The 12,434-nt window shown below is 39.5% G+C and overlaps 1 protein-coding gene across 1 annotated transcript in view; it reads left to right on the top strand.

Annotated features, from left to right (window-relative positions):
* Positions 1-7,185: 7,185 nt before the first annotated feature.
* Positions 7,186-12,434, top strand: part of LOC148522699 (alpha-1,4-N-acetylglucosaminyltransferase-like) — a 35,775-nt gene continuing 30,526 nt past the window's right edge. The window contains exon 1 of the mRNA XM_088473855.1: positions 7,186-7,695. Within this exon, the coding sequence (XP_088329981.1) occupies positions 7,186-7,695 (510 nt within the window). The remainder of the gene's footprint in view (positions 7,696-12,434) is intronic.

The following is a 12,434-nucleotide window of genomic DNA, read 5'->3' as shown; positions in this document are numbered from 1 at the left end:
TGTACAGGACTAGCAGCTATTAAGGTGAAGTAACCAGCAGACCTCAACCGAATAGGATGATTAGAGATCCGATGCGCAAATACACTGTGTCTTTTTTGACTGAGAGTGGTTCTCTCGGCAAACTAGCACTTTGCTGCTGGCAATACTTAATTTACAAAGCTGTCAGCGTAGGTTCTGTATATTATGTACTGTGGGCCTGATTCAGACACGCTTGTGAGCGGGTCGATGGTGTGCTCTGCGCATGCACAGCGGCCGCACTGCGTGTGTGCAAGCCCCAGAGCGAGAGAGTAATTCTCTCGCTCCGTGGCTCACTACAAAAGGGGCGGCTGTCGATGTTGATCGACAGCTCACCCCGTTTTGTAGGCGTGGCGGAGGGGTGGCTTCACAAATGGAGGCGTTCCCATGAGAACGCCTGCCGTTTGTGGGCGGCCACACTGACGTCACCAGTGATGCCAGTGGGAGAACTTCCGGCTCTATTAGAGCCAGAAGCTCTCTGGGGCTTGCGGCCACGAGACTCTACCACAAGGGTCTCATCGCAAGCCCCGATGGTCGTGGTGGCCAGCTATGCGAGTGGCCAGGAAGCCGCACACAAGAAAAAAAAAACGCCCTGATTCAGAGCGAGCGCTCTTTCAGAGTGTCCGGCTCTGAATCAGGGCCTGTGTCCGTTTGTGCTGGGAGAGATTCCCAGCACACAAGTTTTTTGCAACCTGATATCTTTATTTGCATCTTTGTATTGGCTTTGTGTGTGAATTAGAGCTTTGGCTCGCTTTTCAGCCTATGGGTCATAACAGCAATATATTAAGCCTTTGATTACTCAAGGAGATCTGCTGAACTCAATTCAAAAACAAGCCCTACAACAATTCGGTTAACCATTTATATTTCCTGACTTCTTATGAGCCTAATCAGCTCTCTTTTTTAATAGTGTGCCACAATATAATTGGTTTGTGACTGAAGGATTATGTTCACATTCAGATGTTTATATTTGGATTTTTTCTTGACTGTATTAATTCTTTGAGTATTGTGAACAATAACCTATTCCTGTGAAAGCTGCTATAATTGATTTTATGAGGATTATTTTATACTTTTGTTTTCATATGTACTTTTTTGTCTATTTATAAATATAAATATGTTTATATAACATCATTGGTATAATCCATTATCCCTACAAAGGAGCATCAGTACAGTAAGCTGCTTAATGATTTGTCCAAAGTGAGGTTGGCAATTACCTCTTTTTTATTCACTGCTGCAGTAGTGCCTGTTTTTCCCAATCTGTTAGCACTGGGTGTTTCTTTTCTTCATAGATAGACTAAGTAACCAAGGGCACCAAGAAAGGGGGAGCCGTTTGCTTTATTTTTTACCTTTTTATAAAAAAAAAAAAATCACAGGGTCGGCAGTTTGGGTGGGAGGGTGAGGGGAGTGTGTGGGGGGTCGTCTTGGTCACCGGACTGTGTGTCACTAACTGTAACTCCCAGCCACCGTGCGGCTGCGGATCTAATGGTTCCCGAGCCTGGTGAAGAGTGAGAGCATCTTCTCGCTCTTCACCAGGCTCCAGGAGGCAGATGGGGACTGGGAGGAACAAGAGAAAGGAAGGTTGGGCTGGGTGATCCTGGGCTCTGTGTGGTGTGAGTGTGTGTATGTGAGGGTGAGGGAAGAGCTAAGGAATGCCCCATTGACTATGAGTGTGATGGTGCTGCAGCTTGTATATTTTTAATTTATAAATATAATAAATGCATCCATCCTTGTAAAATATATATATATATATGTTGTGGTGAAAGGGGTTGTCTATCATTTGAACTGCCCACATTCCTGTGGGATCAGCTCACTCCAGGGGAGGCTGGAGTGAGACCTGTGTGTTCTTTATTAGCAGTGGAGGTGTGAAATTCCAGGTTTTCACATTTACACAGACCCAGCTGGAATAATCACTGGAGCACAGGAAGGGTTTAAAACTCTCACACACCTGACGCTCCTTGCTCCTGATGCCGGACAAGCCGGCCAGATATATATATATATACATATATATATATATATATATATATATATATATGGATATATATATATAAATACACTCGCAATAATACAATAATGTGAAACGTTTTAGGCAAGTGTAGAAAAAATGCTGCAAAGTAAGAATGTCCTCAAAAATAGATATATTTTATATGTACAGTATATATATATATATATATATACACGAAGTGATCAGCGGCACTTGGAGACTAATACAAAATAATTTTATGTGTTCCTTACACATGATACCATATACTAACATTGGGTGTAGAAATAGAGACTCCAGACAGGCAGGTACTCTGTAAAGAAGTGACTTTAATGGCACCAGCACTTTAGCATACATGAGCATAACATAAATAAACAAGTAAATTGAATGTCCCAGCACTCCTCATGCTTAGTAGTAGGAAGTTGCTTGCAGCCACAATTGCCCATGCTCTTCCAGCATAGCCCTTTCCCTGGCACCTCCTACGACTTGGCCACTGGTCAGCATCAGGGCCCAGAGCACTAGGGGTATGAGAGTTTTAAACTCTTCCTGTTCCTCACTGATGAACTGCAGATGGGTCTGTAGAACTGTGAAAACCTGGAGTTCCACACTCCCACTGCTACTGGGGATATATATATATGTATATATACAGTCAGGTCCATAAATATTGGGACATTGACAGAATATTCATATTTTGTCCTCTATTCACCACCACAATGGCTTTGAAATGAAACAAACAAGATGTGATTTAACTGCAGACTTTCAGATTTAATTTGAGGGTAATTACATCCAAATCGGGTGAACGGTGTAGGAATTACAACGGTTTCTATATGTGCCCCCCACTTTTTAAGGGGCCAAAAGTAATGGGACAAACTAAGCAATCCTAAATCTAACTTTCATTTTTTAATACTTTGTTGCAAATCCTTTGCAGGCAATTACAGCCTGAAGTCTGGAACGCATAGACATCACCAGACGCTGGGTTTCATCCCTGGTGATGCTCTGCCAGGCCTCTACTGCAAATGTCTTCAGTTCCTGCTTGTTCTTGGGGCATATTCCCTTCAGTTTTGTCTTCATCAAGTGAAATGCATGCTTAATCGGATTCAGGTCAGGGGATTGACTTGGCAATTGCATAACATTCCACTTTTTAGCCTTAAAAAACTCTTTGGTTGCTTTTGCAGTATGCTTCGGGTCATTGTCCATCTGCACTGTGAAGCGCCGTCCAATGAGTTCTGAAGCATTTGACTGAATATGAGCATATTATATTTTGTCAGCAGTCACATCATCAATAAATACAAGGGAACCAGTTCCATTGGCAGCCATACATGCCCACGCCATGACACTACCACCACCATGCTTCACTGATGAGGTGGTATGTTTTGGATCATGAGCAGTTCCTTTCCTTCTCTTCTCTTCCCATCACTCTGGTACAAGTTGATCTTTGTCTCATCTGTCCATAGGATGTTGTTCCAGAACTGTAATGGCTTTTTTAGATGTTGTTTGGCAAACTCTAATCTGGTCTTCCTGTTTTTGTGGCTCACCAATGGTTTACATCTTGTGGTGAACCCTCGATATTCAGTCTTGTGAAGTCTTCACTTGATTGTTGACTTTGATACATATACACCTACCTCCTGGAGAGTGTTCTTGATTTGGCCAACTGTTTTGAAGGGGTTTTTCTTCACCAGGGAAATAATTCTTTTGTCATCCACCACAGTTGTTTTCCATGGTCTTCCGGGTCTTTTGGTGTTGCTGAGCTCTCCGGTGCGTTCTTTCTTTTTAAGAATGTTCCAAACAGTTGATTTGGCCACACCTAATGTTTTTGCTATCTCTCTGATGGGTTTGTTTTGATTTTTCAGCCTAATGATGGCTTGCTTCACTGATAGTGACAGCTCTTTGGATCTCATATTGAGAGTCGAGAGCAACTGATTCCAAATGCAAATGTCACACCTAGAATCAACTCCAAACCTTTTACCTGCTTAATTGATAATGAAATAACGAGGGAATAGCCCACACCTGTCCATGAAATAGCTTTTGAGTTGATAGTCCCATTACTTTTGGCCCCTTAAAAAGTGGGAGGCACATATTGAAACTGTTGTAATTCCTACACCGTTCATCCAATTTGGATGTAATTACCCTCAAATTAAATCTGAAAGTCTGCAGTTGAAGCACATCTTGTTTGTTTCATTTCAAAACCATTGTGGTGGTGAATAGAGGCCAAATCTGAAAATTCTGTCAATGTCCCAATATTTATGGACCTGACTGTATATATATATATATATATATATATATATACACTGTATATGAACAATCAAAATGAAAGGCGCTGAATACACAGTACATGTTTAGAATAAATAAGTGTGCACCAGCACACTATATATAGACAAAAAGTCCTTGCACTGGAGTCCCTTGTAATGTGAGACCACTGCTCCCTTTATATAAGAAATTCCTGGATCCCTCAGGACATACAGAATCTGTAGAAACAAAGCATAAAGGGGCGCTCCATAGTGCATAAAGTAGGTTGTATTTTGACATGAAATCTAGAGTAAAACACGTTTCACATGGCTGGTGCTCATACCAATGTTAAAAACAGGGTGGGCTGGTTACCACATGGACATAAATAAAACAACCAGGCTAAGCGCTGCTTGTCCTCCAGAATCCTGACAGGCATCACACCCCACACCGCTGACTCCCGTAGAATGATCAGCGTGCCGGACCCACACCGAAGCTGGAGAACCAGGGACAACTCTGGATGGCAACAGAAAGCGTCACTAGGCCACACGCTAACTCGTTTTTGTCATTAAGACTTTGGCAGGGGGCTGGCCTAGCTGACACTGGAAGGTAGTATTTACATTATGGTCTGCCAATCAGCAGGCAGAGGGGGCGGGTTTAGTAATGTAAATAACCGACGCATGTGGATATCGTAACTAAGAATAAAATAGCGAGTATATCATCATAAATACTAGTTATAGTGCACACAAACAGGTGAATCCAAATCGATGTACATAAAACAAATGTATCTCAAGTTATATTATGACAGATCTTCAATCTGCTAGTCTATTAATCTGTGTATAGCAAACATATATTACAATCAGTACTCATAGTGATCAATATGCATAACAGATGAACCGCATGATAGCATTCAAAATACCCAGAGCAAATGACTCACAAAAAGGGACCCACATCATGATGAGAGATTAACTGAATACATGTAAACATGACATAGAAAAAATAACATGTAAAAACGACTTTACACATAAAAATGTGTTGACGCACATATCAGAAAAAAAGCTAAAACTAGATGTTAGTTCTAATAACACTCACCAATGGTTTGTTCTTGTATATACATCTATACAATACATAACATATAAATAATAGCATACATTATAAAATGCATCCAATAAACATGATAAGACTAAAATGTGATATAAACCTTACGTCTAAGACCAATATATGTTGCAAATAACAAGGAAGCTGTATGTCTGAATGGTCATTGTGCCACATGATTTCAAAATGACCTCAGATAATAGCTAACAATTACACCAGAACCGAATGTACCATTATTCAATAAAAGGCGTAATTTCATAACCTTCATTCATTCCGGCTGGAACTAAAGTGTTTAAGGTAATCCAGAATGTTTCTCTTTTTAACAAGAATTTATTAAATATGCTGCTAACAATAGGAGATTAATCTATACAAAGTTTTGTTTTAATGTTATTGTTGCTATTGTTACATTTTTTATATATATTATAAACTGATTTACTAACTAAATTGACTGGAGTCTTGATCGTTCATTCTACCATATCCAATAGAGATAGTGATACTTAATATAACATTAGCGCAAAACTCTTTTTGATCTGAAAAGCTGTCTCCCCGAACACTTTCACTGATCCTTTCAGAGCAGTGAGACTAGTGTGAATGAGTGACCTACAGGTCACGCATGCGCACAAGAGCCCCGGCGTCTGGTGGAAGCAGCTGGATAGGAGCAGAGGGATCCAAAGTATCCCTCTTCATGTCCTGGGACTCCTTCCCATAGGGAAGGAGCAGGTAGCGGGAGCATTTGCCATCTGAAGATGGCGAATGCTTCCACAATAAAGCTCCAAAAATATTGTATTTTCAGAGCTTGATGAATTCTGTCCCCATACTAGTGTATGGGGACAGTTGGCCATTCCGCAAAAGGAAGGTAAGCAGGAGATACAGTATTTGTGATATCTCCTGCTTTACCTTCTCGATAAATGGCCCAATTACTTAATTTTTACAATTGCGCTTTTGTAAAAATTAAGTGATAATGAACAGGCCCCTTAATCACATACTGTAAGTTGATGATATTAGTGAGTATGCAGATGGTAAGGTGATGGTCAGGCCCGCCAAGAGCTGCGCCTGGCCCCGGTAAAAGGGGTGTGTGGCCTAATCGTGCGAGACGTGGCCACACCCCCTTAGGTTAAAAAAAAAAGTTTGCAGTGAGCCCCCTCAGCCCGGCGCATAACCAGTGGGGGGCGCGGCCAGCTTGATCGCTCCCCCCACCTGGATAGGAGACTGCTGTGGCTGCTTCTTAGCAGCCGCGAGCAGTCTCCCAGTGCAGCCCAGCAGCAGTGTGTGCTGGGCTGCTGTGATGTAAGAGGGGGGGAGCAGTGCTGGGCCCCCACAGGGCCCCTCCAGCAAGCCTGGGCCCAGGTTAATTTGTACCCTTTCCCCCCTCTCGGCGCTCCTGGTGATGGTGATGATCACATACTGTTAGTTGATGATAGTAGTGAGTCTGCTGGTGATAAGGTGATGGTGATGATCACATACTGTTAGTTGATGATAGTAGTGAGTCTGCTGGTGATAATGTGATGGTGATGATCACATACTGTTAGTTGATGATAGTAGTGAGTGTGCAGGTGATAAGGTGATGATCACATACTGTTAGATGATGATATTAGTGAGGTGATGAGCAGGTGATGATCAAATAATGTGATGATATTAGTGAGTGTGCATATGGTCTGAGACAGTGGAAGGAGAATTAAACACATAAAAAAACTGAACAAAGTCTTGAAAGAACAAGATCAAACACAACTTAAAGTTAATTTCTATGTGGTACAAGAGTGAATAATTTTCAAGAATTATTGTATGACATATAAATGAAAATAGTAATTTTTTTGTCTTCCTTCTTCATCTAACGTATCTTTGTTTCCTTCTACAGTTAAACATACGCTATCCCAACTATGTTGAAGAAACAGAGGCTATTCACCAACTTACTTTTAATAGCAGCCATTGTCTATATTTATAAAACTATTGTTAAACATAAAACCGAACGCATCATGCATTTCCTCACTTCTTATGACTTAATATCAGGATCATTAACCAGAGAGAATAGTTCCCTCCGTATAGCCAACAATGATAGAATATACAGTGGACCAGAAAATGCTAAATCTATCTCTGTAAGTCCAAACACTGCTCTACGCCAAGGTAATGGAATCCTACTCATGGAAACCACTGACAGAATGGAACCACCATCCTTGGTCTTGTGTGCGATTGAGTCAGCAGCTCGTGTCTACTCTGACAGACCCATCGTCTACTTCATGAAAGGACTGAGTGACATAAACACAGAGGAGGAGGAGAGCAATACTCGGAAACATTTTCCAACTCTCTCATCTTTTCATAACATCTACTTCTTCCCTCTGAGGATGGAGGAATTATTTACAGACACGCCTCTTCTCCCATGGTATAAAAAGGTATGTATCAGTATAGATAGATTTTTATTTGTATATCAGATAGTAGTTATATTATTAGTGTTCGTTCGAGCACCCCGCACCTGTCACAACCCATGCAGTTCCTCTTTCCTGCCTGGGGTGTCGCTCTCTGCTGTGGTGCTTCTAGCACACTCTGGTCTGTATCTCAGCAATTTGTTGAATCAGCGGAGTGTGCTAGAAGCACCAGTGCAGTGAGCGACACCCCAGGCAGGAAAGAAGAACTGCAGGGTGCTAGAATGAACACTAATATTATGATTATGCTATAGAACAATGCTCTACAAATAATAGTGTGTTCAACCATTTCCTCTGGAATTTTTTAACAGACTCTGGGCCTGATTCAGACCCGTTCACTATGATGCGTATAATTCGCAATGCACGTGCGCGAACCAGTCAGTGCGATGGGAAAGTGCTCGCCCATAGACCACAGTCGGGCCGCTATTTTGAGTGACCGATATTGCCGTTTGTGGGTGGTAACAGGGGAAGATGCTTGTGAACGGGGGAGTAGATGTGCGAACGCAGGCGTGCCCGACCATCAAACTGAGTTTAATGGGTGTGCATAATTAGCAAAGTAGAGTCATTGAACATATGACTCGGATGATTTTTCCATGAACTTGCGGGAGGTTAGGTATACCTTAAGTGCTGCGAGCAGCTCCGATGGCTCCCGATGGTCCCGATTAATCCTACATTTCCCGGAGATGATGTTTGTTCCGAGTGGCAAGGGGGCGTCTTTAAACACTTGCGAGCACAATAAGCCCTCGCCCGCTAAGACATAGAGGGGTCCTTACACCGCAAAGAGCGAGCACATTTTTTGCATAGATGGCCCCTTTTTGAGAGCGAGCGGCCGCAAATAGCTTACGGGTCTGAATCAGGCCCTCATTACATGAACCTTTCATAGAAGACAGCTGACATATGTTGTGCATAAAGTCAAATTAATCCAAAAATCAGCCAGAACCCCTTAACAATTCAATATGATAGGTTAATATTAATACAATATCATGATAAAATGAATTAACTAGATGTTCTTTTTTTGTGAAGTGCAGAAAAGAGAAGAGACTCTTTTGGGGGGCACACTTTTGTAAATAAAATTAATAAGTTAAAATTTAACTTTTATTAGTGTTTTTTTTTTATTCCTGGAATCACTCTTTGGTATGTACCACAAATATTATAAATCTCTGTCTGCTATTATTCCAGGAATTAAATTATCGGATATAAATCTCTATAATATGTGAGAATATTGATGGCACAAAGTAATGAGTAAATAATGAGTGTATTTATTCTATTAATTAGTGAAAACTGAACAATATATACAGTGTTGTACAGGTATTAAACATCTACTACCAGTGTCACACTGATCCCAAGGGAAAAGGCAATTAAGACCAGTAACTAGTGGATGGAAATTGAAGGTAATGATCCCTTGATAAATAGCCTGCAGTGAGTCTCAATTAAATACTATTTAACAGATCAGTAGCCTGAAAGTTCCCAAAACATAAATAGAGTAGTCATGTATTGCAATCTAGAAACCTACCAGGGATTGCTTCTTATGAGAGCTGCAACTATACTTTTTGGTGCCCTGTGCTAGAAAGAGCATTGTAGGCCCCCCCATTTTTAAATAGGGACATAAGATAGTGCACCTGAAAAAGGGCTATGGCCTAATGGGGAAGGGCCAGGGAATAGATAGGGGAGGCCTGGAGATACTGGGGATAAAAGAAAAGGAAGCTACAGGTGAGAATAATAATAAAAAGGAAAATTGACAGGCCCAAACAGCGCCCCCTGCCCTGCGGTGCCCTGTGCCATGGCACAGGTTGCACCACCCTAGTTATTACAGCCCTGTCCTTATGAATAAGTGACAAGTCATACAGTCAGGTCCATAAATATTGGGACATTGACAGAATTTTCAGATTTTTGCCTCTATTCACCACCACAATGGTTTTGAAATGAAACAAACAAGATGTGCTTTAACTGCAGACTTTCAGATTTAATTTGAGGGTAATTACATCCAAATCGGGTGAACGGTGTAGGAATTACAACAGTTTCAATATGTGCAGTTAAATCACATCTTGTTTGTTTCATTTCAAAACCATTGTGGTGGTGAATAAAGTCCAAAATATGAAAATTCTGTCAATGTCCCAATATTTATGGACCTGACTGTATATGGTATATATTTAAATAGCAGTTCAAAGGAAAAATGGCAATTAAAAGACAGAAACCATAAAATATCACCTAGAAGAAGACAGTATTATCACAATTTGAAGTTTTAACAGCTTGTTATTATGCGTAGTATATACCGGCAGCATGATATACTTAGTAACTATGTTATATTTGTCTTTCTCCACCTAGTGCTAGATAGCAATCATAATATTACTACACTTCATAGATAAACTTACAATGTATGGCTAATGCTGGGCATACACTGTCAGGTTATATGTCTGTCAGACAGCCTGAAATCCATCTGATATCGTGGCAATACACTGTGAGATATTTCATAGCTCACAATATTGTATATGCATGGAGGAAACATTTCTCCATTTCTTCCTTGTGAAGGAACTAGAGATGTGCCCAGACCCCCTTGTTTTGTTTTTGCTTCTAAGGGGCCTATTCATCATAACTAAACTTTCCCTGGAGGCAATTAGGTTTAGAACTCTGAAAAAAGGGGTTTGGGTGGGGTCCGCACTAGACAACCAGTTGGATCATATATCAATTCCAAAATAATAATAATAATAATAATAATAATCAAAGAACCAACATTAAGGTCTTACCTAAGATAAATTATAATAAGACTTATACTATGGTTGGTGGTGCTACCAGACAAATTTGTAAAAATCACAATTAAACAGTTATGCGAAGAAGCAAAAGGACAAAAAGGTCTTACTGGTGCACTCTTGAGACAGTTTGAATAGAACAAATGAAAAAAAAAATAATTGACAACAGAGAAATAAGTTGTTTAAATAGATAATACTTAACTTTTACTAATCAATTTTAAAAAAGAGAAAACAGAGAGTATATTGATAGATACACATCTAAGTACCTGAGATCTCAAAAATAAACATATTTAATAACATAGTACATCAATGAATTATACATAAGAGAACAGTCTTGGCGAAAATATTGGTACCCAATTCCTAGTGTGTTATAATAACCAATAAATAAATCATAAATTGATAGGAAAACTGGGATTAAAAAACACCTTCTTCAATTGTCAAATGTGTGAGCAAAATTATTGCTCCACCAAATATTGTTCAGTCATGTGTGTCCTATTCATAAATACTCAATGGTATACCAAATGCTGACCTGTAAAGGTGCCTAATGATAAATAGTAGATATATATGGGCAACCTAATATACCTATGTCCCTAAGTGTGGTGTAACTTAATACCTATATGCATGGAGTGCAAATGATATATAATCACACTCTCTGACTATTTCTCCTGTAATACGATTATTAACATCGGATATCTAGTGAGCATTATTGAATTCTATCAATTATAAATTAAGATATAAGAATTATCTTTTGGAATATGACTAATCCCACTTTTAGCATCTGTCGGGAAATAGGAAACAGGCATACTCAAATGTATGGGAATAAAGATGACTTTTCTTTGGAAAATCTACAGTCGGGAACTGCAGAACATTGGTTAGATGATTTGTATCAGTTAAAACATCTATGGATCAAACAAACCAAATTATTTTGTAACAAAACAACTACAGAAAGCTATCTCAAACATAATTTGACACCACGTGGGTTAAGACCTAAAATGTTTCCAGCATATGAATTAGCAACAGTTGAACTCCAAAAAGAATGGGAATCTGCACTACTTAAATGCTCTAAAGAGATTATGCAAATTATAGTGAAACATGATACCATTCTATTGGAGAAATATACCAAAGATATTGAGACACTGGGAGAAAAACTCAAGGTGTTTGAGGGGATAGAGAAATTCCAAAAAACTTTTGAAAAATTCAAAAATGAGATAGATCAATCAGAAAAAGACATCATAGATATGAAAAAAAGAAAGTTCTCAAGGGATAAAAATGATTATGCCCAGAATCAAGTATTCAAATGGCAGAGTAGTAATAAAAGGATGAGGGATAAACAAGACGCATCAATGAATTATACTACCTCTGAAATGGATTCTTCTGATGGTGAGATTGTAGGAACATCATTTGGAAGGCGTAATTTTTTAGGGAAAGTTGGAGATATCCTGGAAGAACCTCCAAGAGAAAGAAGATATGGAGAAGGGGTAAGGGATTTAAAAAGGAAAGAGATAAAGAAGAAATGGGAAGATGCCCCGAAATGACAGAGGAGGAATCACAAATATTAGGTAGTGTTACTGATAGGTTGAGAATTATCAATCTGTCAGATAAAACATTACAAGATGAACATATTTCCCTATTGAATAGAGGTCTATCTTTCTCTCCAACAAGTAACATCAATAGATTCGAAGTAGAGAAGGATCTTAATCTCTTTGTGAGGAAGTTACTTTTATACAAATTTTTCAAGAACAAAGGTACACCAGACAAAGAGAGTGATTGGAGAAATAATTTGTCCATAGAGGAGTGTAACGCCATTGATACATTGGAAGAACTACTGCAAGAAAATTTAGGAGAGTCATTAGAAATAGGTAATAAAAGACCTATTCTGAAAAAACAGTCCACGTTTATACCAGATATGAAGATATGCCCACAAGTAGAAAGTTACCTCAGGTTAGTCTCTAAAGAAATTGA

Source organism: Taudactylus pleione, unplaced genomic scaffold, assembly GCF_031769625.1.
Source record: "Taudactylus pleione unplaced genomic scaffold, aTauple2 ptg000142l, whole genome shotgun sequence".
NCBI lineage: Eukaryota > Metazoa > Chordata > Amphibia > Anura > Myobatrachidae > Taudactylus > Taudactylus pleione.
The sequence above is the reverse complement of the archived record's forward strand: the minus strand, read 5'-3'. Positions and strand labels throughout refer to the sequence as shown.